The 27,625-nt window shown below is 41.9% G+C and overlaps 1 protein-coding gene across 1 annotated transcript; it reads left to right on the forward strand.

Annotated features, from left to right (window-relative positions):
• The first annotated feature begins 2,910 nt into the window (after positions 1 to 2,910).
• Positions 2,911 to 27,625, forward strand: DDX43 (DEAD-box helicase 43). Its single transcript, XM_004605903.2, has 17 exons — positions 2,911 to 3,160; positions 5,727 to 5,782; positions 6,852 to 6,978; positions 7,963 to 8,097; positions 9,880 to 9,961; positions 14,287 to 14,443; positions 14,682 to 14,800; positions 15,255 to 15,365; positions 15,885 to 16,026; positions 16,808 to 16,908; positions 18,680 to 18,767; positions 20,377 to 20,504; positions 20,707 to 20,816; positions 21,261 to 21,399; positions 22,712 to 22,799; positions 24,663 to 24,819; positions 27,525 to 27,625. Exons 1-16 carry the CDS (start codon positions 2,911 to 2,913, stop codon positions 24,780 to 24,782), a joined length of 1,953 nt encoding a protein of 650 aa, XP_004605960.2. The 3' UTR covers positions 24,783 to 24,819; positions 27,525 to 27,625.

Here is a 27,625-nt window from a genome sequence, read left to right on the forward strand (position 1 = left end):
ATCAAACTTCTGACCTTGCTGCTGAGCTGCATCCCCAGCTCAAGCTGACTTTGAACCTAGGGACTTAGACCTATAAAACATTGCCCAGAAAATTGCTCTTAAGGAAGCAATGTGAAAAAGTGAGAACTTATTTCTAAGTACCTGAAGATGCTTTGTAACACAGTTATTAGAATTACAACTCTGAAGTTACAAATAAAGTTTTAAGGTTTATGCCTTCTAAGAACTCTATGAAATGACAAGTTATGGAAATGGGGGAAACAACCCTGAATCTATAGGTTAGATACATATTTTAAGTTAGACAATATAAATAATGAAGGTATTTTGTTAAGAGAAAAAAGAAGGGATTCTGTCCTGAAGTAAAACATTGAACTGGAAGAAGTAAAGTTACATGGAACAGAATGGGAATGTGAAAGAAATGTGTAGAAGGTTTGTGGGAAGGACTCTTAGGGAAAGATACTTGTGTGTGATCAAGCAGAATAGTTCTAATGAATTGTTATAAGGAATTTTAGATTGTTATATCTAAATAAGATACACTTAAGTAAAACCAGACTTTAACTTGCCTTTACTAAAGGGATGAATGTACCCCTAAGACTTGTCATCTGGGCCAGGGAAATAATACACCAGGTAGGGTGGTTGCCTTGCACAGGGCTGACCCAGGTTTCATCCCTGGCAATCCCAAGCAACTCAGGAGTGATCCCTGAGTTGCAGGGCCAGGAGTAAGTTTTGAGCACCACCAGTGTGCCCCCCCCACAAGAACAACAACAAAAAGACTGTGGTCAGCTTTTATATGATTATAACCTGTGTAGCCTGGCTGGAAAACAAAGATTATCAAAATTACTTCATATACTTTGTTACTTTTACCACAAGAGCCCAAATTTAGTGTATTTGAGGGAAGACTGAATTGAAATTGTTCAGAAAGTTTCAAGAGTGTCATCAGAGTAGGGGTACTCCTAGCTGATCGACTACACAGCCATTCTGCAATGGTGAGAGTGCAGTTAATTTCATTAGCTCTAAAACTACAGCAAACTTTCAGATCAAGCATTGTGGGATGCACTTAAACAGCACCCCTGAAGGGCAGATTTTGATTCTGATGATCATTAACTGTTGTAGTTATGACAGTCTTAAAAACAAACAAAAAAAATAGAGCCATTAGGCCTAAATATATTAAAATGTTGCTTAAGTAGCAATGGTACCTTTTTTTTATTAGTTTATTTTTAATTAGAGAGTCATCGTGAGGGTACAGTTACAGATCCATACATCTTTGTGCTCATGTTTCCCCCATACAAAGTTCGATAACCCATCCCTTCACCAGTGCCCATTCTCCACCACCAGTAAACCCAACATCCCTCCCCACCTCCCCAGTCCCATCTCCCCCCACCCCACCCTGCCACTATGGCAGGGTATTCCCTTTTTTCTCTCTCTCTGATTAGGTGTTGTGGTTTGCAATAAAGGTGTTGAGTGGCCATTGTGTTCAGTCTCTAGTCTGTACTCGGCCCACATCACTCTTCCCCCACATGACCTCCGACCACATTTTACTTGGTGGTCCCTTCCCTGAGTTACCCAGAATGAGAGACCAGCCTCCAAGCCATGGAGACAACCTCCTGGTACTTAAAATTTCTACTATTCTTGGGAGTTAGTCTTATAGTCTATTATTCTATATTCCACAGATGAGTGCAATATTTCTATGTCTGTCTCTCTCTTTCTGACTTATTTCACTTAGCATGATACTTTCCATGTTGATCCACTTATATGCAAACGTCATGACCTCATTTTTTTCTAATAGCTGCATAGTATTCCATTGTATAGATGTACCAGAGTTTCTTCAACCAGTCATCTGTTCTAGGGTACTCGGGGGTTTTCCAGATTCTGGCTATTGTAAACAGTGCTGCGGTGAACATATAAGTGCATATGTCACTTCGACTATACTTTTTGGCTTTTCTGGGATATATTCCCAGCAGTGGTATTGCTGGGTCAAATGGGAGCTCAACCTCTAGATTTTTGAGAATCGTCCATATTGTTTTCCAAAAGGGCTGAACTAGCTGGCATTCCCACCAGCAGTGTAGAAGGGTCCCTTTCTCCCCACATCCTCTCCAACAGCGGTTGCTTTTGTTCTTTTGGATGTGTGCTAGTCTCTGTGGTGTGAGGTGGTATCTCATGGTTGTTTTGATCTGCATCTCTCTGACGATTAGTGATGTAGAGCACTTTTTCATGTGCCTTTTGGCCATTCGTATCTCTTCCTTGGTAAAGTTTCTGTTCAATTCTTCGCCCCATTTTTTGATAGGGTTGGATGTTTTCTTCTTGTAGAGTTCAACCAGTGCTTTATATACCAAGCAATGGTACCTTTTGACCAACTTTCAGTTTCAAACTTTGTGTCTACCTTGGTCTTTACAAATCATGGTTAAAGACTTTTCCATGGATAAAGACTTTATGCCCCCGGTAGGCAGATAGCGGAAAAAGTTGATTAACTCATGATGTTTTTGCACGGGAGCTCTGGGCTTGATACCAAGTAACTCCTGGCCCTCCGAGCACCCAAGGATATAGAGCAAAAACAAAAACATTTTACAAACCACTGAGGTGTGAAGTCCACGGAGCAAGTGTTTAGGCAGGTGAGGGACCCAGTATGAAGCCCCAGTCCTCAAAAAGAACCTGCGGCGCCTCTGCCTGAGGCGCATTGAACTGTTGTTCAAGGCATGCTTGTGGTATTGCGAGAGTAGATTGGTCCAAGCGCGAGGGGCCCGCCCACGACCTCTTGCCCACCAATGGTGGTGTGTGGCCAGGCGGGGAGGGCGGGGCCAGCCTCGCGCGCGCTCCCGAAGTAGCGGCTGCGTGGCGGTCCTAGTAGACCCGCTCTCGCCGGCAGAGTCGGCGGTGCAGAGCCTGGGCTAGGTCGGGCGTGGCGTCCACGGAGCCATGTCTAAGCAGGAAACCGGCGCCAACGCCTCCCCCTGTGTCGTTGCTTCCAGGCGAAGTTCGACGGTGCCCCGCGCCCCGGAGAGGAGACCGGCGGAGGAGTCGAATCGAAGAGGTCGTGGGGGCCGTAGGGAGGGCAGAGGTGGCGGCTGGCGGGAGCCCCCCAGCCCCCAGCAGCCCGCGGCCGCTAGTCCCCAGGAACCGCCGCTCTGCTTTGAATTGAAGAACGATTGGGTTGGCGCAGTGATTGGTGAGAGTCAGAGAAAGAGTGAGCGGTGCGGGGTGTGGAAGGAGAATGGGTGGGGTCCGGGAGGAGCCTGGGCCTGGGCTCCGCTCACCTGGCCTCCGGGCGGCCGCCAGCCCGCGAAAGGGATTCAGGTCTCTCCCCGTTGCTTTTCCTAGTACCTGCTGGTGTTCGTTTTCAGTACGCCGTTCGCTGTTCCATGGGGAAGATGCCTGAGAGAGCGATTACATTGTAGAGCAAAGCTTTTGACAGCTTCCTCAGATGAACAGGAGCGCCAGGCTGAAATCCATCTGAGCACCATTTCAAGCCTTTAGCTAGGTAGCTTGTTACAGGACTGCGCAGAACAACCGGCTATCTTGCACGTAGTTTAACTTTGACTCTTTCATTATTTAAAAAAAAAAATTTTTGCCTTTGGAGTCACACCAGACAAGTGCTCAGGGGTTACACCTGGTTCTGAGCTCAGGAATTACTCCTGGCAGTGTTCCGGGAACCATATGGGATGTCAGAGATGGAACCTGGGTCAGAGGCATGCAAGGGAAATGCCTTACCCACTGTACTATCACTCTGGCCCCAACTTTATTTCTTCTTTACCTGCAAAACAAGCAAACCAAAAAAAAACCTTTTTTTTTTTTACTACATCATGAACTTTAAATTTTCATTACTGAAAAGCACTTATTGTTAATAGAATGTAGATGTGCCCCATTTATTGTTAAAATGTCTGAGGAAAAATCCTACATTTTGTCATTTTGTCCATTAGGTATAGGAGCTAATAATTTGCTTTTTTTTATAGTAAAGAAATTGAACAGATTTAAACTTAATTATAAACCTACAGTCTATGATACAGCATCAACTGAGAGAGCAACATTGTATAATAGTTTAAGAGAATGTTTTTTTCTTGCTTTACCTGAACTACACTTTGAACTACTCCCCATTTCCCTCTGATAACCACTATTCTGTGTTTCAGTTGGATTACATTAGATACTTCATAGAGATAGAATGATTATTTTTAATGATTTGCTTATTTCCGTCAGTATAGTGTCATCCAAATTCATCCGTATGGTACAAAAAAATGGCAGGATTTCCTTTTTTTTTTTTTTAAATCACCATGAGGTACACAGTTGCATAGTTGTTCATGATTGGGTTTCAGTCATACAATGTTTCAACACCCATCCCTTCACCACTGTACATTCCCTGCCACCAGTGTCCCAGATTTCCCCTGTCCCCCAGTCTGTCTCTATGGCAGACACTTCTTTTTCTCTACCTCCCCCCGTTTTTTTTTTCTTTTAGGCACTATGGTTTGCAACATCATTATTGAAGGATTATCATGCATAACACCTTTCCTTTCAGTACCCAGTTCTTGTCCAGGGTGGTCATTTCCAACTGTCATTGTCATGGTGAGGAGTTCCTTTTTTAAGTCAGAACATTTCTGTTGTGCGTATATTATATGTTCCAATCATCTGATAATACTGTGGTTGATGAGTAATGCTGCAAAGACAAGGGAATGCAAATATCATGTTGAGAGACTTTATTTCAGTTCCTCTGGAATAATGCACAGTAATAGAAAAATAGGACAAGGCTTTAATTTTTTGAGAAATCTTATTTTCATAGTGACTGCACCTATTTACACTCCTACAGTGTGCATCCTCACCAACACTTCTACTGTTTGTGTGTTTTCATGATGGTCATTTGAGTAGGTGAGGATATCTCACTGTGGTTTTGCTTTGTATTTCTGTGGTATATTTAACATCATATATGTATTATATTTTATATACACACATATATGTTTAGAAGATTAGAAGAGATATATTTAGAAGAGATATATTTAGAAACATTTGTATGTCTTTGGAGAAATACTTATTTGGAACCTTTGACCATTTCTAACTGCATTTTGTTGTTGTTGCTGAGTTGTGGTGTGCAAGGATTCCATTTTCTTCACATCCTTACCAATATTTGGGATGCAGTTTATTTTGCTTGGAATCATGATAAATCCTTAGCATTGACCTATAGAAAAAAGGAGCCACTTAGCACCCACCAAAATTTGGGAAAGAAAACTCTTTATTCTCTTGGTTCAAACTGGAACCTAGGAGCTTTTTTCTTTTTTTGGGGGGTCACACCTGGTGGTACTTGAGAGAACATGCAGCATCTAAGGTGGAATGCAGGCCATGCATGCTTTCAAAGCCTGATTAAGCGTCGCTCTCGCTCTCGCTCTCTCTCTCTCTCTCTCTCTCTCTCTCTCTCTCTCTCTCGCTCGCTCGCTCGCTCGCTCGCTCGCTCTCTCTTTCTCTCTCCTCCTCTCCTCTCTCTCTCGATTTAAGGAAGAACTGAGATGATTCTTTAAACGAGTTAGGTAAATTTTCCTGATTTCAACTTGTTTTTTTTCCCCCCTCTTTTAAATGACCTTGTTTTATGGGCTGGAGAGATAGTACAGTGGATAAGGTGCTTGCCGTGCATGTGGCTGACCTGTCAGCACATACAGCTCCCTGAGCACAGAGCCAAGAGTAAGCCCTGAGGACCATTCAGTGTGACCCAAAAACTAAAAGGTTACTTTTTTTTTTTTTAAAAAAAAAAACAGGTCGTGGTGGGTCAAAAATACGAGATATTCAGAGTACAACAAACACCAAAATACAGGTAAGTGATTTGTGTGCATAAGAAGCATAGTTCATAGGGCTGAGGAGAGACCACAATGGGTAGGGTGTTTGCTATGCACATGGCTGACCTGTGTTCGATCCCCAGCATCCCATATGGTTCCCTGAGGCATTCCTAAGCGTAGAGCCAGGAGTAATCCCTGAGCATCACCGGGTGTGCCCCCTCCCCACCAAAAAGAAAAGGAAAAAAGAAAGCATAGGTCATTTCTGTCTCCCTTCTATTCAATGACTGACTTACTATAGAAATTTAAAGAAAAGGATCAGACATATGGCCCAAAAGGCTGGAGAGCATGAGGTTTGATTCAGCACCACATGGGCCTCCAAGTACTACCAGAGAGCTCGCTGAGCACCATTGAGTATGACTCCAAAACCAGGATAAATAAATCAAAAAATAGCTTAAGAGTTCCAGCAAATGCTTTGAAGATAGTATGCCTAGATTTAGTGCCCAGCATCACACTATCCCCAAGCATTGAGCTGGTCATGAGCGGGAAGAGAGCCAGGAGTAGCCCCCAACACCAGTGGTTATAGTGTTAAAATAATAATGAAGATGGGGACACTTGTCATTCCTATTCTCCATATACCCTGTCTGCCTTTTTATAGGGTCACTTATACTACACATGTGTAGTAAGTGTACCATCCCTCGAGTTAAAATTTTTTATAAGTTCAGGTAGCTGTTATTTACACATATTAATCCTATCCACTATCCCTTTAACAATTCTGAAAGATCTAGCCCAAACAAGTGACGATTTTACAGGTAAGAGAAGTCAGCCTCAAAATACATAATGAGATAAACAGCTTAGCACATTATTTGGTGGATCTACTTCCTAGTCACAGCAGTTATAAAGTTTAAACTGTCCTGCTCCTCCCCTGATCTAACCAGGTCAGTCTCAGAGTGAATATAAGTAGCAATCTGCTTGATCAACTAGAACGTTCAAGGCTGATCAATAGCAACATTACATTTATTTTATATTATTTGCAGTTGACTGCTGGGAGAGGGTTGGGGATGAGACATTAATCTCACTATTTTCCCCTTATATATCATCACCTTATAGATAACAAAAGGATATCCTGGAGCTGAAGTCAAAATTTTTGGCAGCAAGGCAATGCAGACAAAAGCAAAAGCAGTGATAGATAATCTTGTTAAAAAACAAGAGAATTATCATTCAGAACCTAAAATTGGTAAGTTTTGCCTACCACTGCTATAGATCTAGCTTTTTTTTTTTTTTTTTTTTTTTTTTTGCTTTTTTTGGGTCACGCCTGGCGATGCACAGGGATTACTCCTGGCTTTGCACTCAGGAATTACCCCTGGCGGTGCTCAGGGGACCATATGGGATGCTGGGATTTGAACCCGGGTCGGCCGGGTGCAATGCAAACGCCCTACCCGCTGTGCTATTGCCCCAGCCCCCTAGATCTAGCTTTTTATTTTAATTAATGTCTGAATACTGCTATTTGTTCAGCCATTGATTAAGCTGATTGAATTGGGCATGTGACAGTTCTAGTTTTGTTCAGTGTCATAAGCCATAGTTAAGTTTCCTAATAAAGCATTCACTCGCTACTGTTAACTCTAACCTGTTAAGGATTTTTCCTTATGAAATCCCATGATATTTTTTCCTTCAAATTAAATATTTACTTAACCTCCCTGGTTAAGCCAAGTAGTTTATGGAGATGAAGTGGTGTATGTGAATTTGTTCACAGACCTTAAGATCTCATGCTGTTTTCCTTTCTTTTAACAAGTTAAAAAAATACTTCCCATTTCATAAATTTATAGTAACTGATGATAAAGTCTACGACCAGAATTGTTTTGCAACTATAGTACTAAAGCCCTAAGTTTTCATTATCCCCCTTCCTACCTTTTCCTTCCCTCTCCCCTTCACCTCCTTCCCTTGGCTTCCTATTGTTGTTGAGGGGGGGAGGGGCTCTGAACACACCTGTTGGGGCAGGGGGCTCACCCTTTAGTTGTGAGGCTCACATCTGAGGGTTCAGTACTCCCCAAATTGATTGTGGCACACTCATACATTTAGTAAAGCCCTTAATTTTGTATTTTGGGTATTGTTAGTTATAGTAATTCTGATTAATTGGCTATGTCTAGTTATAGTAAATGGTTTTAAGAATTTTGACTGCTGTGCTTTGTTTTCAAACAAATTGGGTAAAACGTTTTAGCAGATCTTGTTACATTACAACCTTCTGTTGGAAGAGACATGAGGGCAGAGGAAAGTGCTGTGACAGAGGACCAGCCACTGATAGACTGGGATCAAATTCGAGAAGATGCTGTGAAGTGGGAAAAAAAAAAGTGGGCAGGTGAGTGTTTAATTCTAACACACATTATGTAACATGTTACATGACATTTATATGTTACTGGGATTTCTCCTCATTGAATTTTTTTTACTGACACCCCATTTGAGGATTTTTATCATTTTTTAAAGGTCTGCTATAGTTAGCGATATATCTACATGAAAATCATAGTAAAATTTGAAACTTTTAGGAAGACTTGTTACTAAGAAATAACAGTACCTGGATTGTTTGTGCTGTGATAAATGCTTTAAGTAGAAAGTTTAAAATTAAATTTGTTTCATTTTTGGTAAAGACAAAGCTTGCTGCAAAAGTTTAGTGAAATAGAAAACCAGGCTCAAGGGGAATATGAAGGGAATAAATCTGCCAGCCATAAGTTGTTAACATCATTGCAGTGACTAAGCAACTGTTGATCTTGTTGTGTCCTGACAAGGACAAAATAAGTATTTTGGGAGATAAAGGACCATCTTGTGAAAATATGCACTGAGAGGATTTGTGTTGGGGTGGAGAAAAAGGATTGAGTTTGTACTAGGTATAATGGACAATTAGAAAGAAATGGGGGTCCGAGAGATAGTACAGTAGACAAGGTGATTGCCTTGACATAGTCAACCCTGGTTCATCCCCCAGCACCATATATGGTCCTCTGGGCCACACTGGGAGTGACTTCTGAATACAGAGCCAGGAGTAAAACTTGAGTACCTCTAATATAGAGCAAAAAATGAAGCAAGAACTGCACTGAAGCTCAGTGAGGGAACACATGCCATGCATGAGCTGATCCCCAGCATTTAGAGGAAGAAGGGCCAGTGAGATAGACCCAGGCATCTCCATGACCTGAAGTCACCCCTGAGCACTGACAAGTGTGCCCTCCCTCAAAAAATAAAGTTGGGGACAAAGAAGACAAGAGAAACATCAGAAGGTAGAAAAAAGTTATTTCCCCTTGTGGCTGGAGTGATAGCACAGCTGGTAGGGCATTTGCCTCGCACGCGGCCAACTGGGGTTTGATTCCCAGCATCCCATATGGTCCCCCAAGCACTGCCAGGAGTAATTCCTGAGTGCAGAGCCAGGAGTAACCCCTGTGCATTGCCAGGTGTGACCCAAAAAGAAAAAAAAAAGTTATTTCTCTAACAATAAGGAAATATACTTTCAAAGAAAAAATAAAATGAGATATTCTGTGTTTTGTAGAGCATGTTCTCTCATTCTCTCTCTCTCTCTCTCTCTCTCTCTCTCTCTCTCTCTCTCTCTCTCTCTCTCTCTCCCTCTCCCTCCCCCTCCCCCCTCTTTCTTTCTTGTGTGGGTCACACCCCAGTGATCCTCAGGGGCTACTCTGAGCTCGGTGCTCCTCCTGCAAAGCAGCATTGCAGCTCTTTGAGCCATTTCCCTGCCATGGTTCTTCTTTTTGAAACTTAAGAATCTCTTTTGGGAGCCAAAGAAACAATACAGGAGGTAAGGCACTTGCCTTGCATGCAACTACTTCCATAGCCCTGGTTCAAGTTCCAGGGATGCATGCTGTCCCCTAGAACAAAGCCAGCCATAATCCCTGAGCACTGCCAGATGTAGCCTCCAAAATGAATAAGTAAATAAAATTCTCTTTAGGGAAAATGTTGCAGAAAAATAAAATTAAAAGCTATCTCTAAAAGATAGTCATAAGCCTGACTGGCAAAGTGTAGAACTGTCTAAAACTGTATCTTACATGATGAACTTAGTGTGTATTTTGGTTGAGTTCTGTCACTCTGAGTGTCAATGAAATGTAAATTATCATTATCGAAGTTTGAATTTTCATCTTTGTCTCAGATTTACCTCCCATTAAGAAAAACTTTTACACAGAGTCAAAAACCACACGTTCAATGTCACAAGGACAAATAGAGGATTGGAGGTTGGTAATTTTATTACTTTGTGTTTTTATATAGTTTCTTGTTAGCTCATTAGAGAGTGATGAGATAACTGCATTTGAAAACTATACAGGTTTAAATGAAAATCTGTTTGCATCCTATATTCTGCTGATTTTTGAGCATTGTTACCTGTAAATCAACAAAGAAGGGAAAATGGTTTCCATTTGTGGTGGTAGAGTCATAGCTGTTGACTGATAACTGTTGAACACTTATACGGTTTAGCCTTCGTAACAAGAAATGAGTAACTTGGTTTAAGAGTGATGAATTGAGGACCTGGAAAGATAGTACAGGGGCGGGCAGGTAAGGCACTTGCCTTGCATACAGCTGACCCAGGTTTGGTCCCTGAACCCCATGTGGTTCCCCCAAGCCCACCAGGAGTGAGCCCTGAGCAGAGCCAGGAGTGAGCCCTAAGCACCACTGGATGTGGCTCCAAAATAAAACAGAACAAAACAAAAAAACAAAAAAGAGTGTTGAATTGAAATGCTGTTTTAAAAGGTTGGAAATAAATCATTGAGGTCAGCATTTTCTATGTATATGAAACATAGCTTCTGCCACTGCCTTTCCCCAGCAATTTTAATATGTGTGCTTTTCTGTTAAAACTGTCACTCTCATTCCTGTGGCTTGTTTTGATTTTGAATAAATTGCCCTTGATCCCCCCCATAAAATGTCTCATATAATTGAGGAAATGAGTTTGGTGGTGGTGTTGGGGGAGGGGAGGGTTGGGCCACTCCCAAATGTGCTGGGGACACACTTGGCTCTGTCGCTGGGGTTTGCTCCCAGTGGTGCTGGGGGACCCTGTGGTGCCAGGAATAGAATGGGGTCAGCACATGCAGGACAAGGTCTAACCTTATTCCCTGTGCTATCCTTGGCTCCAAGTTTAGGAAACAAGTTTTATTTATGTATTTTTATTTTAAAAGATTTTTGTTGATTTTGGGGCCACACCAGTGATGCTCAGGGTTTACACCTGGGTATGCACTCAGGAACTACTCCTTGTGGTGCTCAGGGTACCATATGGGATGCCGAGGATCAAACCCAGGTCAACTGCATACAAGGTAAGTGCCCTACCCACTGTTATCTCTCCAGCCCTGGAAAGGATCATTTTTTACCTTTCTTTCTGTTTCTTCACAGTTACTAGGTTGTTCATGATTGGGTTTTAGTCATACAATGTTTCAATACCCATCTCTTCACCAGGGTACATTTCCCATCATCAGTTTTCCTAGTTTTCCTCTCATCACCTTCCCCACCTGCCCCCCCCAGCCTGCCTCCATGGCAGGCACTTTCTCTCTCTTTTGCTCTCTATTTTCTCTCTCTCTCCCCTTCTCTCTCTCTCTCCCACTCCCTCCCTTCCTTCCCTCCCTCTCTTTCTCCCCTTTCTCTCCCTCTCTCCCTCTCTTTCCTGCTCTCTCTCTTTTCCTCTCCCTTCCTCCATTAGATTTGCATTATATGTACTAAGAGGTAATCATGATCATGTATATATCTTTACCCACTTTCAGCACACAGTTCTTGTCCAGAGTGATCATTTATCATCTCCATCAATCATTGTCTTACTATCTAGAAATGAGTTTTTAATTTAAAGATACACAATAGACACATCTTACTAGTTCACAGCAAGGTCAGACATTTATTTCTCCAACTGTTGAAAATAATAAAATCTGATACCTGAAGATTAAAATAATTATTCTTTAATTCTTATTGGAAGTAAAGATCCCAGTGGCAACTTTTTTTGTTTCCCATTAAAGTCTCTTCAGAGGTCCAAAGAGAAAGTACTGGAGATAAGCACTTTCCTTGCATGGGACTTCATCGCCTTTTTGAATTTCTAGCACCACATACCGTCCCCTGAGTACCACCAGGGGTCATTCCTGGGTAAGAAGCCAGGAATATGGGAAGAACCCCCGCATACTGCTGGGTGTGACCTCAAAGTCTAAATAATAATAATGTCTCTTTAAAATCAGAAAGCACTCTTTATTTTGTATTGGGATAGAGCACAGACTTTTTTAGCTTTTTAAAACTGAATCACAGTGAATTAGAAATTGTGATTTAGTGATTGAGTTTCAGGTGTATATTGTTCTAGCACCAATCCCTTCACCAGTGCCCACTACCACCCACCAATGTCCCCAGTTTCCCTCCCACCCCCAGCCCCCTCAGCCTGCCTCTGTGGCAGGCATTTTCCCCTCCTATTGCCCTAGTGTTCCCTTCCCTAACATCTCCCTCACCCTTGTCCCCTTGCCATTTTATTGCCATTGAGCATTTGATACTTATGAGGTTTCTTTATATCTTTATATCATATGAGAGAGATCATTCTGAATATGTTCCTCTCTAGCTGATTTCACGCAACATGCTACTCTCCAGATCTACCCATGTTGCAGCAAATTGCATGACTTTCTTAAGACTATGTAGTATCCCATTGTGTAGGTATACTATAACTTTTTTATTCATTTATCTGTACATGGGCATTTGGGTGGTTTCCATATTTGGGCTTATATAGTGCTGCAGTGAACACAGGAGTACAGATGTCTTTTCTAATTGTGTTTTTGAGCCCTTAGGGTTTATTCCCAAGAGTGGAATTGCTGGGTCATATGGAAGCTCAATTCCTAGGGTTTTTTTTTTTGTAAGGAATGTACATATTGTCTTCCAGAAAGGCTGGACCACTTAACATTCCCCCCATCAGTTAATGAAGGTCCTCTTTTCTTCACATCTTCACCAACACTGATTGTTCGTGTTCTTTTTGATGAGTGCCAGTCTCCTTGGCATGAGATGATATCTCACTGTTGTTTTGATTTGCACTTCCCTGATGATTAATGATACAGAGCATTTTTCATATGCTTTTTGGCCATTTGTATTTCTTCTTTCAAGAGGTTTTCCCTGAGTGGTGCTCAGTGTACAGTATGATGCTGGGGATCAAACCTGAGCACCCTCATGTAAAGCATTAGCCTCCAACACATTGAATAAGCTCTTCAACCTGAAACATAAATTTTGGAAAATAAACTAATCTTGGACCAGAGAGCTTTCCTTACATGTGACGATTCCCAGTTCAATCACCCGGCATGACATGGTCCCCTGAGCATTGCCAGGAGCAACTCGCAAACAACACCCCTACCCTGAAAAGTAATTTTTTATTTCACCTATCAAATGAGAAATTTCTATTTCTCATTTGGATTGTTGAGCATTAATTCAGGTAATATGTGTTGAACACAGGCAGGCCCTCAGGTATTTGTCAAATCACTTTTAATTATGAAGCGTGTAATGTTCAGGTTCTGTTCTTTGGTTTTGTTTTTTTGTCACACCTGGCCGTGCTGTGAGGCTCCTCCCAGGTCAGCGTTTGGAGATTGCTCTTGGCAGCTCTCAGCATTCGGGATCAAACCTGGACCTCCTGCATGCAGAGCAAGTTCTCCAGCCCATGAAATGATCTCTCCAACCCTCAGGTTCTATGTTTTTGAAAAGGACCCCACTCTCTACTATGTTTGGATGCTATTTGCAGCTCTGTACTGGGGTACTATACTAGCCAGTGCCAGGTATCAAACCCCTGCTTCATGCCTGTGTAGCAGCTTTGTGTGTACTCAGCCCATTAAGCTTTCTGCTTTCTCAGGTTTATCCTTAACCTGTTCATAATCTTTCATTGACCCATTCTTATATTAAATATAAATATATTTAATTTTTTTTTCTTTATGCCACTATTCAGATGAGTAAAAGATGGACTCAAATTTTTCCATATACACACACATACATATATATATACACACACACACACACACACACATATATATATATACACACACACACACATATATATATGGGGTGGGGGAAGGGGGTTGGGGTGACATTGGGGTTGCTTAGGGCTTACTCTCAGCACTGTGTTCAGGGATAACTCCTGGAGGTGCTTGGGGGATCATTCATAATGCTGGGAATTCTTTTTTTTTTTTTTTTTTGCTTTTTGGGTCACACCCAGCACAAGGGTTACTCCTGGTTCTGCACTCAGGAATTACCCCTGGTGGTGCTCAGGGGACCATATGGGATGCTGGGAATCGAACCCAGGTTGACCGTGTGCAAGGCAAATGCCCTACCCACTGTGCTATCGCTCTAGCCCCAATGCTGGGAATTCTAACCAAGGTCAGCTGTATGCAAGGCAAGTGCCTTACCTCCTGTGCTATCTCTCCAGCCCTAGTTACTATATTTTGCTGCGATGTTACCCTCTGATTTTAATATGTTGCTGTTTAATTTCTAGGTATGACCTGAGTTAATTCAGGAAAAAAATCTTGCTTGCAGAGTAAGGTGATCAAAGCCACTAATTTCTGTTCTATTTTTCTTAAAGGAAGGAAAATTATAATGTAATGTGTGATGATTTAAAAGATGGTGATAAACGTCCAATACCCAATCCTACTTGTAAATTTGAGGATGCCTTTCAATGTTATCCTGAAGTTATGGAAAACATTAAAAAGGCAGGCTTCCGAAAGCCAACGCCAATTCAGGTTTGTTACCTTAAATTCCAATATTTCACTGACTTTTTTTCCCTTCCAAAAACAATATCAAAAAACAATGTTAGAAGTGTAAGCTCCAGGAAACAATTGTGTCTGATCACTTGCCCGGGCCCTGTTGCATCACAGTGACAAGCGCCCAAATGTTTGTTGAAAGAAGTTTGGGATTGGTGGACTGGGATTGCAGAGGTGGACACTTGACAAAATTATTTTAATATTTATTTTGTTTCAGTCGCAGGCATGGCCAATAGTTCTGCAAGGAATAGATCTTATAGGAGTAGCCCAAACCGGAACAGGAAAGACATTGTCATACTTAATGCCTGGATTCATTCACTTGGACTCTCAACCAATGTAAGAATTTTTGTCTGGGTTCTCTTCATAAGGGTTTAATAGATATATAAAGTGCAGTTAAGTTTCTTCTATTGTATTAGTCACATGGTAGTAATATTGAATCCCAAATATGGACATGTGCACTCTACTGGTAAAAGTCTGTGCTGAGAAAAAAAAAATTGGAAGCCATTGTAGTATCTACACAAGAGCCTTACTTAGTATAACATTGGAAGCAAACTGTCTAAATTATTGCACACTCAATACAATATTCCATTCTCTGAAAGAATGTTTGATACATTGAGTGAAAAGCCTTGGATTTGGATTTCGAATTATTTTTATTTAGATGTTTTCTTCATCTCCCCACTTTCTGTGTGAATGTATGTGACTTTGACACTTATTGTGACAAACCTTGACAGCACTGAAAAAGTGTACAATGTATCTGAGATAAATACTCTAATATTGTGTCTCTCTAAAGACCTAGAGATAAAAGGAATGGACCTGGTATGTTAGTCCTTACACCCACTAGAGAATTGGCTCTTCAAGTCGAAGCTGAGTGTTCTAAGTATACATATAAAGGTCTTAGAAGGTAAGTAATTTCTTTGTAGTCAATCTGTATCAGCACAGTCATTTATAGCTTTATGCACATTATTTTCTTCATATTTTTACACATTTTTAGAACCTAACTTGCTCAGCCTGAGCAAATTATTACCCATGATCCATATCATCTGTGGCTAGAGCATGGAGTTATCAAATACAAACGTGACTCTTTAGGATAGCCATTGAAGGTTGGTGGCTGTGGAGAGTTCTTAGGGACAATTACTATCAGAGGCTTTGGTTTTTGGTTGGGAGACGGCACAGCTTGTGGTGCTCAGGGTTATTCCTAACTCTTTGGCCATTCCTGGTGTGTGGGGGTAAACCAGGGTCCACTGCACGCAACACAAAAGCCTTAAACCCACAGTCTTCATCCAAAGGCATTAGATTTCTTAAAGCTCCATATACCTCTTATTTTGTTATATCCTACCTAGATGCTTATGTTGGTGTGTGTAGATTTTGAATTGTGATGCCATATTCCTTACCTAAATGTGTACCTCTTTTTTTTTTTAAGTGTTTGTGTATATGGTGGTGGAGATAGGGATGGACAAATCCAAGGCCTGACAAAAGGTGTAGATATCATTATTGCAACTCCTGGAAGATTGAATGATCTTCAGATGAATAACTTTGTCAATCTGAAAAGCGTGACCTACTTGGTAATTATGAAATAGGGATTTGGGATATTAGGAGGAAAAGCTGTCCATTTCATAATGGTTTTAAATCCTAGGAACATTTCCCTGATTTGCTTTTGTTTCTGAGACCATACCCAGTGGTGCTCTGGGGCTTTTCCTGGCTCTGTGCTCAGGAGTGACCTCTGGCGGTGCTCATGGGACCATGTGCAGTGCCAGCATTAAACTAGGGATTGGGCACATACAAGGCAAGAATTTTAGCCCGTGTACTCTGAGGCTCCACTCTGTCATATGGTAAAGACTTTAAAGATAATTATATTTTAACTTTTTTAGATAAACATTGGAAATTCAGATCAAAGTACAAAAACTAAAATTAAATCCAGGTGGATATTTTAGAAATTTAGAAGTCTTTTATTAACTAGATTTAGAAACTGCTGGTGAACTTAAAGTCAGTCTGGGTTAAAAGCCAAAATAACGTGATTTACTTTCCCCTGGAAAATTGGTTGTTCTTATTTTAAAAAATGATTTTTCAGTCTCTCTCTCTCTCTTTTTTTTTTTTGGTCTTTTGGGTCACACCCGGCAGATGCACAGGGGTTACTCCTGGATCATGCACTCAGGAATTACTCCTGGTGGTGCTCAGGGGACCATATGGGATGCTGGGAATCGAACCCGGGTTGGCTGCGTGCAAGGCAAATGCCCTACCCGCTGTGCTATCACTCCAGCCCCAATTTTCAGTCTCTTGATAGTAGATTTTTAGAGATCACATGCCTTATCAGCAGCTAATCTAATCAAAATCATTTCAATGCAGGTTTTAGATGAAGCTGACAAGATGTTGGATATGGGATTTGAACCTCAGATAATGAAGATTTTATTAGACGTGCGCCCAGATAGGCAGACAGTTATGACAAGGTGGGTATTGAATAATTGCCAATCTATAAAATAGCATCTATAGCCATATTATCTGAACGCGCCTTTTTGTCTGTGTGTGGGGCGGGCGAGGGGTCTGGGGGGCAGGCAGTGATGGTGTGCTGAGGATGAGAACCCAGGGCCATTCGAGGTTGCTAAGCCTAGAATTTGTTTTTGGTCTTTCTGTCAAACGATTTTCAAACAATATTTGAAAGTATATTTGACATCCTTAGCATGTCATCATGTAGCTTACCAACTTAGTACAACAGTGAAACAGTGACCATTGGGTTTCCTAAGTAACATATCTTTCTACAAAAATATACTTAGGTTGCTAAATTGCAGTGTTTCATGTATCACTTTGAATAACTGTTTACCTGTCCTAAGATTTCAATGTTTGATAAGTATTTTTTTGCCCAAGATAAAACTGAATGCAGATTGATGAATGCATCAGTTTTTCCTGGGCTTAAACATTTTGTGTCATTAACATTAAATAAATAGCATATAATTGAGGAAATATATTAAATTCATCACTTTGTTTTTTTGATGTTGTTTAAAAAAAAGTGAAGTTGAATTTTACTATAATTACTATGTGTTTCCTTTCCTGTTATTTTTTTTGGGGGGGGCACACCTTGGCAGTGCTCAGGGCATACTCCTTGCTCTGTGCTAAGGGGTCGCTTGTGGTACAAGGAGACCATAGACAGTGTCAAATCCGGTCAGCTGTGTGCAAAACAAGTACCTTATCCATTGAACTCATTGGTACAATTACAGCTCATGTTAGTTTCGTAATATGTAATGCTAGAGAAACATTTGCACTTATCTATCCTGTTATCAGTACACTTAAAATGTTTTATTTGGCATAAACACATGGTTTTGCTTATTGGTGATGTCGGAAAAAAAATTTTCAGGATTTTTTTTGGAGGGTCGGGGGAGGTCCCACCCCAGCGTGCTTAGGGCCTACTCCTGGCAGTGATTAGATCATGATCATGTGAATTGAACCTGGGGTGACCACATGCAAGGCAAGCACTCTACCTGCTATACTATTTCCCTGTTCTTAGTCTTTTAATATAAAGGTAAAAAGAACTAATCTAATATTTAATTTGCTTTGCCTTCCCATAGATTAGAACTGATGTCTCCTTCATCTTTGGTTTGTAAATCTATTTATTAAATTAAGGTTTTCTTCTAGTAGCTTGCACGGCAGAGCCCGGTAAGCTACCTGTGGTGTATTCAATATGCTAAAACAGTAACAATAATGGGCCTCATTCCCCTGACACGACAGGGATGAATGGAGATGTTACTGGTACCCACTTGAGCAAATCGATGAGCAACGGGACAACAGTGATACAGTGATCTAGTAGCTTAATTACAGTTGAGCAGTTCTTTGTGAAACACATTATCTGTGAAGTCTTGGCCATTGATGAGATTACATGGTGTGGGGACAGTTGTGGATGTGACTGCCAAGCTACTGGAAAACTGGGGAGGTGGGAGGAAGAGGCTCAGTTCCGATCCAAGCAGGCTTAGAGATCTCAGTCACAGATCCCGCATATCTGGATTTTTCTGCCTGTTCCCTCTTGGGTGAAGTTTGTCCAAGCCTGCTGCCTTGAGCATGGTGGTGGTTGGGTTCTGGAGGTTTTTGGCTGCCGGGGTGCTGCTTGGGCTGGGGAGGAAAACTCAACTTGTCCCCCTCCGACATGCCCCCGTAAAGACAGCCTGGCCAGGACATTCTGCCAGTAATGTGATATATTCTTAATGTTTGTGTATCTTGTTTTACTTCTAGTGCAACTTGGCCCTATGCTGTCCGTCGGCTTGCACAATCTTATTTAAAAGAGCCAATGATTGTATACGTTGGGACTTTGGATCTAGTAGTAAGCCTTTTTAAAAATACTATTGTGAAAGTACTTAAGCATAGAAATTCTAATTATTTTTCAAAGTCTTGCATGTCTCTTCTGCCTACTCCACTTCACAGCAAATTCTAAATCCATATAATTTGACCCATAATTTTGTATGTGTCTAAAAAAATTCAACATTCTTAAAATACTATTAATCTGTTATTAGTTTGATTTTCTTTAATGTAAATAAATGTTCTGAGTATTTATGTTTTGGAAGGTGGGGCCACAGGGCTCAGGGCTTACTCTGGGCTTTATGTTACATCTCTTCTCCTCTATGAAGTTCTCTGGATTTTCCCTTACTAATGAATATCAGACTGGGCTTATGGCTCAAATGGTAGCGCACATCCAGACCTTATATGTGTGGGGACCTGAATTTGTGCACCCCCACCCCCAGGCACTGCTGGATGTGTACTCCCCCGGGAACAGCAACAACAAACTGGACTTTCAATCAGTAGTTAATGAGAGAGCTCAGCTTTTCTTTTCTTTTGTTTCTTTTCTTCGTGGGGAGGCCTATACCCAAGTGGTGTTCAGGAGTTCCTCTTGGCTCTGCACCCAAGGGTCACCTGGTGGGCTCAAGGAACCATTTGGGATGCTGGGGACCGAACCCAGGTCAGCCATGTGGAAGGCAAGAGCCCCACTCACTGTACTGTCTCCCCAGCCCCCAACTGAGCTTTTGTTTAATCACTAATAATTGCTTTGCCTAAGCTCAGTGTTTTCTTGGCAGTTTCAGATAAGGCTGGAAAGTGCTTATTTCTTTTGTAGAATGCTCTTAATATCTGTATCTTAGCTGGATCAAAAAATGGTACCAATATGGGGGGAAATGGTACAGATGACATTTGAAAATTTGCTTTAAGCTGTCAGGATAGGGACTGGAGAGATAGCCCAGGGGCTGAATGACTGTTTTGCAACTTGGGAGGCCTGGGTTTGATCCTGGCACCATGTGGTCCCCCAGCACTGCCTGGAATAACGCCTGAGCACAGAACTGGGAGCAGCCCCTGAATACCACTGGATGTGGCTCAAAATCAGCAACAAATTGTTTCATACTCATGGAATGAAAACTTGCATGATGAAGGGCTGGAGCGATAGCACAGTGGGTAGGGCATTTGCCTTGCCTGCGACCGACCCAGGTTTGATTCCCAGCATCCCTATGGTCCCCCAACACTGCCAGGAGTAGTTTGAGTGCATGAGCCAGGAGTAACCCCTGTGCATCGCTGGGGTGTGACCCAAAAAGAAAAAAAAAGAAAACTTGCATGATGATTATCTTTATTGCCAGAGCTGTATCCCAGATTTCATCATACTGGGCTTCCCAAACTCTGTCTCACATAGAGGTTATTTCTTTTTCTACAGCAGTAACCATTTGCTTCCCACACACTGCCAAACATTCAGGAGTTCCCGATTTAGCTTAGATGAATAATAAACAATGAAAGGCTGAGATATAAGCCCTGCATGAAAACATAATTCTGCAAGGACTTGCCTAGTAGCGCCTATCGAATGACTAACCAGTGATGGAAATGATGGAAATAAGATTGGTTTTGAGCCTGTTTACCTCTCAGTGTTGACCTACTCTGACCTTTGAATCTATTAGGCTGTAAGTACCGTGAAACAGAATGTAATTGTCACAACAGAAGAAGAGAAACGATCTCATATCCAGACTTTCTTAGAGAGCATGTCTCCCAAAGATAAAGTCATTGTGTTTGTCAGCAGAAAAGCCGTGTAAGTGTTTCATTTAATTATACATCCTTAATCGTCAGTCAGATTGATTTGTTTAGCATCATTTCTGTTTGTATATGAATTTCAGATAGGGGTGTATCTTAGAGTATGTTATTTCAAACTGTTGCAAAAAGTAATTAAAACTAATGAGTTGATGGTATTAGTAGTAAGCACTTAAGATCATTGTCTTTTATCTTTCGCTCAGTGCTGATCACTTATCAAGTGACCTGGTTCTCCGACATATATCAGTAGAGTCTTTGCATGGAAACAGAGAACAGAGTGATCGAGAAAGAGCATTAGAAAACTTTAAAACAGGTACATTTATGCAGTAATATTGGTTGCAGCTTAAAAATTGTTCAATGACTAATTTCTAAAATCTATCCTCAACTTGTAGGTTCTAAAACTATACTTTTACTAAAACCAGCTATCCAATTCAGAAAGCTACTATTTAAACCTCAATATCAAGATAATAATTTGTAGTGGGAAATTATATATATGTATATATACTGATATATTGATATGGTTTAGCTGATTTTTCAGGGACCATCTGCTAAATCATGGTGTTGCAAACTTAATTTAGACAATAAAAATTCCTTTCCCATTTTTACTCCTTGTAAGCTGTTTAATGCTTTACTATGTTTTACTATTATATTGCTTTGTAACGGTTTATCTGATGAAGTATTGGGGGAAAATACATGTTTAATGTAGTCTTGGGCTGGTATTATGCTAGATGTCTATTCATTTGGCTTTACTCTTAAGGAAAAGTAAGAATACTGATAGCTACTGACTTAGCATCTCGAGGTCTCGATGTCCATGATGTCACACATGTCTACAATTATGATTTTCCTCGGAATATTGAAGAATATATACACAGAGTAGGGCGCACTGGAAGAGCTGGGTAAGTCCATTCATAGTCCATTCATGAAAGAAGCCAAGCCTGGCTCCACATTCCAGCCCTCAGCTATTCGTGACTAAAATCATGTTTTGGGAGACCACAGAGCTACCGTATTGGTTTTGTCTCCAGCACCCCATGTAGTCCCTGGGGGTCCCAAGCACCACCTTTGTGTTCCTGGTTGTCCCCAGTTAGTTGAGAATTGCTAAGTGGCCTTCAGGCGTCACGAGCACCACCTGGGAGACCCACTGTCATGGAAAACATTGAGGTTGCCACACCCTGTGATGCTCAGGGCTCACTGGGGTCTACTACATGCAAGGCAGCTCTTAATCCTGTACTGTCTTAATGGCTCCTCCCCACCACCACCACCCTTTTGTTGTCTTTTGCCTATAAATCTAGGGATGTGATATCTTTTTTTTTTTTGATGTTTGGGCCACATCCAGTGATACTTAGGGGTTCCTTCTGGTCTGCACTCAGGAATTACTCCTGGCTGTGCTTGGAGGCACCATATGGGATGCCGGGGATCGAAGTCAGGTCAACCACATGCATGACTGCACCCTGCCTGCTGTACTGTCACTCTGGTCTCCATCCTCAGTACCTCTTTTATTGCTTAATCCCTAGCCAAGTGACCTGGTCTCAACTCCACCATATCAATGATTAGCTGCAAGTAAGAGGTGCTTTCTCTCCACAATCACAATACAGAGCTGTGCCCAGTAATTACTGTTACTCAAGTTGGCATGTGTAAAAGAAGCTTTCTCCCACCAAGAGTTATACTGTCATAAAACTCATCTAATAGGCAGTTTAAAACATTCTACCATGCCACATTCCTCTCAAAACCCTCCAGAGAAATAGAATACAATTTTTTTAATTAAAAACAAACATACTACCAATGGTCCAAAGAGATAGTGCAGGGATTGAGGCACTTGCCTTGCATTCGGCAGACCCTTGTTTGATCCCTAGCACTAGAAATGATCTCTGAGCACCACTGGATGTAGCCTCAAAACAGTATGAAAACCAGATAGATTAACATCCAATTTGCTGTCTGAATGATGCTGCCCTAATATACAACCTATATTTGTGCTAGTCAGGGTTTTTACCGCTGCTTTTTTTTCCTCTTTGGTTGTGGTGCCATTCGCCACAATGCCCAAGAGCTACCAGGCTCCTACCCAGCGATGCTGGGATTGAACCCAGGGCGTTTGGGTTCCACCACTTGAGCCTAGCCTCAGCCTCTCCAGCTGACATTATTATTTAGTTTTTTTGCTGACTTAATTATGAATACATTATAAATCTAATTCCATGTTCTTCATCTGTCTTAAAGGAGGACTGGGGTGTCAATTACCCTGATCACCAGAAATGACTGGAGGGTTGCCAATGAATTAATTAATATTCTGGAAAGAGCAAACCAGGTGAGAATATGCAGCTCACTGGACTATTACCTCGACAACTTTTTCTACTACATACCATCGTTTTTATGTAATTGAGGTACTAGGGTTTACTCCTTACCAGGAAAGAAATATTAAACAATGAGCATGTTGTAAGAGGTGGTGAGTGTAACGTCAGAGATAAAGAGCCTACCTATGTAATTAGGTAATTGCTTGCGCCAGATAATCAGGGGACCTAACCTAACTGGCTCCCTGGGGAAGGAATTAGTGGAATAGGGGTGGGGATGGGCTGTAGAAGGAATATGGTAAGAATTCCCTCAGGGCAGTCCTTCCCAAAGTGGACACTGTTGCCTCCCTCCCCCCATCATCACCACCAGAATGATGATGCAGGGGGACAGTCGTAGCTGCTGGTACAATTTCAAGGGTATTTTGTTCACTTAAGGAAGATTTCCAGGGAGGCACTGAAACATTTTTAAAAATTTTATATATTTTTGTTTTGTTTTGTGGTCACACCAGCAGTGCTCAGGGACCACTTGTGGTGAGGCTTGGGGGACCATATGTAGTGCCAGGGATCGAACCCGGGTCAGCCACATGCATTGCAAACACTGTACACACTGTACTGCCTATCTCGCCCCAGAATATTTTTCCCTTCCCTCCTTAAAAAATAAGTTTGGGATCCCCTGCAGCAGAGGAACATGTTTGGCATAAAAAGAACCTTAGAGAAGGTGGAACTGGGTAAGGCTTGAGAAGGGGACTGGGAAACAGTAGAAGTGCTGCACAAGTGATGGGGTGGCGGAGGGGTGGATGTAGTATAACAATGGGGCTTTTTCTTTTCTTTTCTCTTTTGGAGGGGGTCACACCTGGCGGTGCACAAGGGTTACTCCTGGCTCTGAACTCAGGAATTATTCCTGGTGGTGCTCAGGGGACCATATGGGATGCTGGGATTCGAACCCAGGTCGGCCGCATGTAAGGCAAACGCCCTACCTGCTGTGCTATTGCCCCAGCCCCAATGGGGCTTTTTCTTAAGGGGTTTTTATGTATGTATGTGGGAGGGTAAGGGGTTTGGGCCACACCCAGTAATTCTTGAGAGCTACACCTGGCTCAGTGCTCAGGGGTAGTTCCCAGTGGTGGGCTGGCAACCACGCAGGGCCAGGGCTGAAACCTTGGACTCCTACACACAAAGCATGCACTCCATCAAGCTATCTACTAGCCATCTGGATGATTTGGTTTGGTTTTTGAGGTGTTAGGACCAAATCCAGGGCCTCAAACATAGAAGACAAGTGTTCTGTCATGGAAGCAACATCTCCAGTCTCCAAGATGGGTGGGTTGATTTGTTTGTTTTTTTGGACATACCTGGTAGTCCTCAGGGCTTACTCCTGGCTCTGCTCAGGTACCCTCCTGGCAGGGCTTGGGAGACTATACCCCACCGCACCCTCCCCCAAAAGAGGATGGGGCCAAGTGATAGTACAGCAGGTCGGGTGCTTGCCTTGCTTGCGGCCAACCCAGGTTTGGTTTCTGCCCCCGATATGGTCCCTGAGCCTGCCAGGAGTGATCCTTGAGAACACAGCTAGGAGCAAGCCCTGAATCTGGGATAGAGCCAGAGTCAGCCAGATGAAAGGCCTTACCCACATTTCTATCTCTCCAGCCTTCCGTGAATGTTTATAAGATCAGTTTAGTTCTATAGTTTTAAGGTAAATTAAGAGTTAATATGCAAGGGTAAACATTTCTATGAAAGATGTCATAGAAATGTTGGATTCTTAATGTTGGATCCTTAATTGTTGGATCTTCTCTGACTTGAACTAATTTAGACGCACGTTAGCATATTATTAAGCATTTGTTGTTCAGAAAGGAAAAACTTAATCTCAGTAGCACACTTATTGGTTTCAGATTATTCCAGAGGATCTTGTGTCTATGGCTGAGAGATTTAAGGCTAATAAAATGAAAAAAGACATGGAAAAAAAATTGGGAAGACCCCAAGGAGGAAAACCAAAGAAGTTTTATTATTAATGTCTATGCTGAAATTGGTACCAGACTACTACACAAGGTAAAATTTGGGAAATATATCTGCTTTTTTCTGTCTTTGGGGAGGGGGGAGCATCCCTAGTGGTACTCAGGGATTACTCCAGGCTCTGCACTAAAGAATTACTCCTGGCGGTACTCAGGGAGTCATATGGAATGTCAGGGATAAAAACTGTGTTGGCTGAGTGCGAGGCAAACACCCTACCAACTGTACTATTCTCTGGCCCCAGATGCCTGATTTTCCATTGTTTGGTTTTGTCCATATCTGGTATTGTTCAGGGGTTACTCTTCCTGGCTCTTAGGAATTCGGGCAGTGCTCAGGGGACCATATGGAGTATATGGAATGCAGGGGTCAAACCCAGATCAATCACATGCAAATCAAGTGCCTTACCAACTGTACATACTATCTCTCCAGCCCCTGATTTTCTTAACTAGGCTTTGTTGGTGCTTATAATGCAGTCTGTATTAGCTCTAATGGTCCTTAATATAATAAATTACTAGGTATTGTTCTTGTTTATTTCTTTGTTTGGGGGCCACACTTGGTGGTGCCCAGGGGCTAGCCCACTAGGTGCTGTTTCTTAAAATTGTTATCTAGGGGCTGGAGCAATAGCATAGCGAGTAGAGCATTTGCCTTGCACATGGCTGACCTGAGTTCAATTCCCAGCATCCCATATGGTCTCCTGAGCACAGCCAGGGGTAATTCCTGAGTGCAGAGCCAGAAGTAAGTAACCCCTGTGCATCGTCAGGTATGACCCAAAAAGAAAAAAAAAATTGTTATCTAAATTCGAGTTAATCTACTTTATTTAGGGTTAAAAGTATTCCTTCAGGGGCTGGAGCGATAGCACAGCAGGTAGGGCGTTTGCCTTGCACGCGGCCGACCTGGGTTTGAATCCCAGCATCCCATATGGTCCCCTGAGCACCGCCAGGAGTAATTCCTGAGTGTAGAACCAGGAGTAACCCCTGTGCATCACCGGGTGTGACGCAAAAAAAAAAAAAATAAATAAGCATTCCTTCACATTGAAAACATAAACTAAGTTGTACAAAAAGATGATTGAGTGTCATGGAATTGGTGAAGGTATAAATTGGCAAAACGTCTCCTATGCAATTTGGTAATGTATACACACAAGCAAATATATAGGTTCTAGGTCATACCTGGTAGTGTTCAGGGCTTGCTCCTAGCTGTGTTCTCAAGGATCACTCCTGGCAGGCTCAGGGACCATATCGGGGGCAGAAACCAAACCTGGGTTGGCCGCAAGCAAGGCAAGCACCCGACCTGCTGTACTATCATTTGGCCCCATCCTCTTTTGGGGGAGGGTGCGGTGGGGTATAAAAGCTCCTTAGTTTGATATAACCCCATTTGTTTATCTTTACTTTCATTTACTTGGCCATTGGGGTTAAGGATACTTCTTGTTTCAAAGCCATAGTGCTCTGTTTTCTTTAATTTGTAGGTTAATGACAAAAAAACTTTTTTTAATATAATGCCCAGTCACTTTTTAAAAAATGGACAAAGGAATTTACTAGAGAAAATATGTAAATGGCAACAAACATAAAAAGATGTTTGGCTTCATTAATAATGAAGTAAATACATGTAAATCAGGGCCCTGATGAAATCACTCTTTCCAATCAGGGTGGCCACTCGTTAGGGCCTTTGTGCACAACAGGTTGAAGGGTAGCACTGTAGCACTGTCTGGAGCGATAACTGGTAAATACACTACAGAAACAAACAGTTCCCAGGAAAATTCCAGAGTGCATGCTCTGCATGTAGGAGATAACCCGAGCACCACAGGAGGAGTATCCGAGCATGGAGCTGGAAGTAGCCTCTGAGCACTGCCAGGATTGGGCTCCCAAACAAAGACGTGTAAATTATGCAGCCATTCACTTTGTGATACATATTCAAGAGAACTGAAAGCAGGATACCTAGAAAACCTTTTGTGTGCCTGGGTTTTGAGGAGCTCTCAATAGCCAGAAGGCGGCAGCTCAGTGCTCAGTGCTCCAGTGGATGAATGTGACATGTAGAAGAAAATTCCAACAACAACCACAGCGTGAATGTTGGGTACATTATGCTGAGTAGAATAAGTCCGTCACTAACAAATATTTTGCAATCCCACTTACGCATGTGCCTCGAGTAATACATTCACAGAGGAGGAAGTGAGGAGCTGTCTGAAAGGTAGACTGTTTTGCAAGTTGCCAATATTCTGTGTGATCCTCGGAGAGTCTGTAGGTAACGAGCACAGAGGACAGTCTGCCCGCTGCTCAGGGAGCGCTAAGGGGACAAGTAGTGGCAGGAGAGACTATTTCTCTAGGTTGGATTTGCCCACAGAGTTTACAAAGAAAGTAAACATTTATTCTTATAGGAAGTTTATATGTGTGTGTTCCATGGGGCAGCCAATGGGCTCCTAGCTCAGGTTCTGTCCAGTAAGATCGCCGAGATGACTGGAGGGGCCTTGGCAATAAGAGGCTAGAGGCAAATGCTTAGTTTCCATGGGCGCTGGAAAAAAACTGCAAGTGATCCCCGAGCAGAAACATATCTCCTTTAATTAAGAAACACAAAGAAGCAAATCCTTTGAAAAAATAAAAGAAATTAAATAATCTGCATATTATTATAAAGTTAGTGAAAATATACTTAATATTATGGATATAATCTAAATGTTGGGATGTCACATTTTATAGGTTTTTTCCAACTTAAAAAATGGGAACAGCTATTTACTTTTTTTTCTATTTATTTTTCAGCCCTCAAGACTTTTTAGAAACATACTATTTAAGATATATGGAAGTACTGAAAATATGCTGATGGTATGAAGAGACAACTGATTCTTAAAATAATAGTGTTT

This window comes from Sorex araneus, chromosome 4, assembly GCF_027595985.1.
Source record: "Sorex araneus isolate mSorAra2 chromosome 4, mSorAra2.pri, whole genome shotgun sequence".
NCBI lineage: Eukaryota > Metazoa > Chordata > Mammalia > Eulipotyphla > Soricidae > Sorex > Sorex araneus.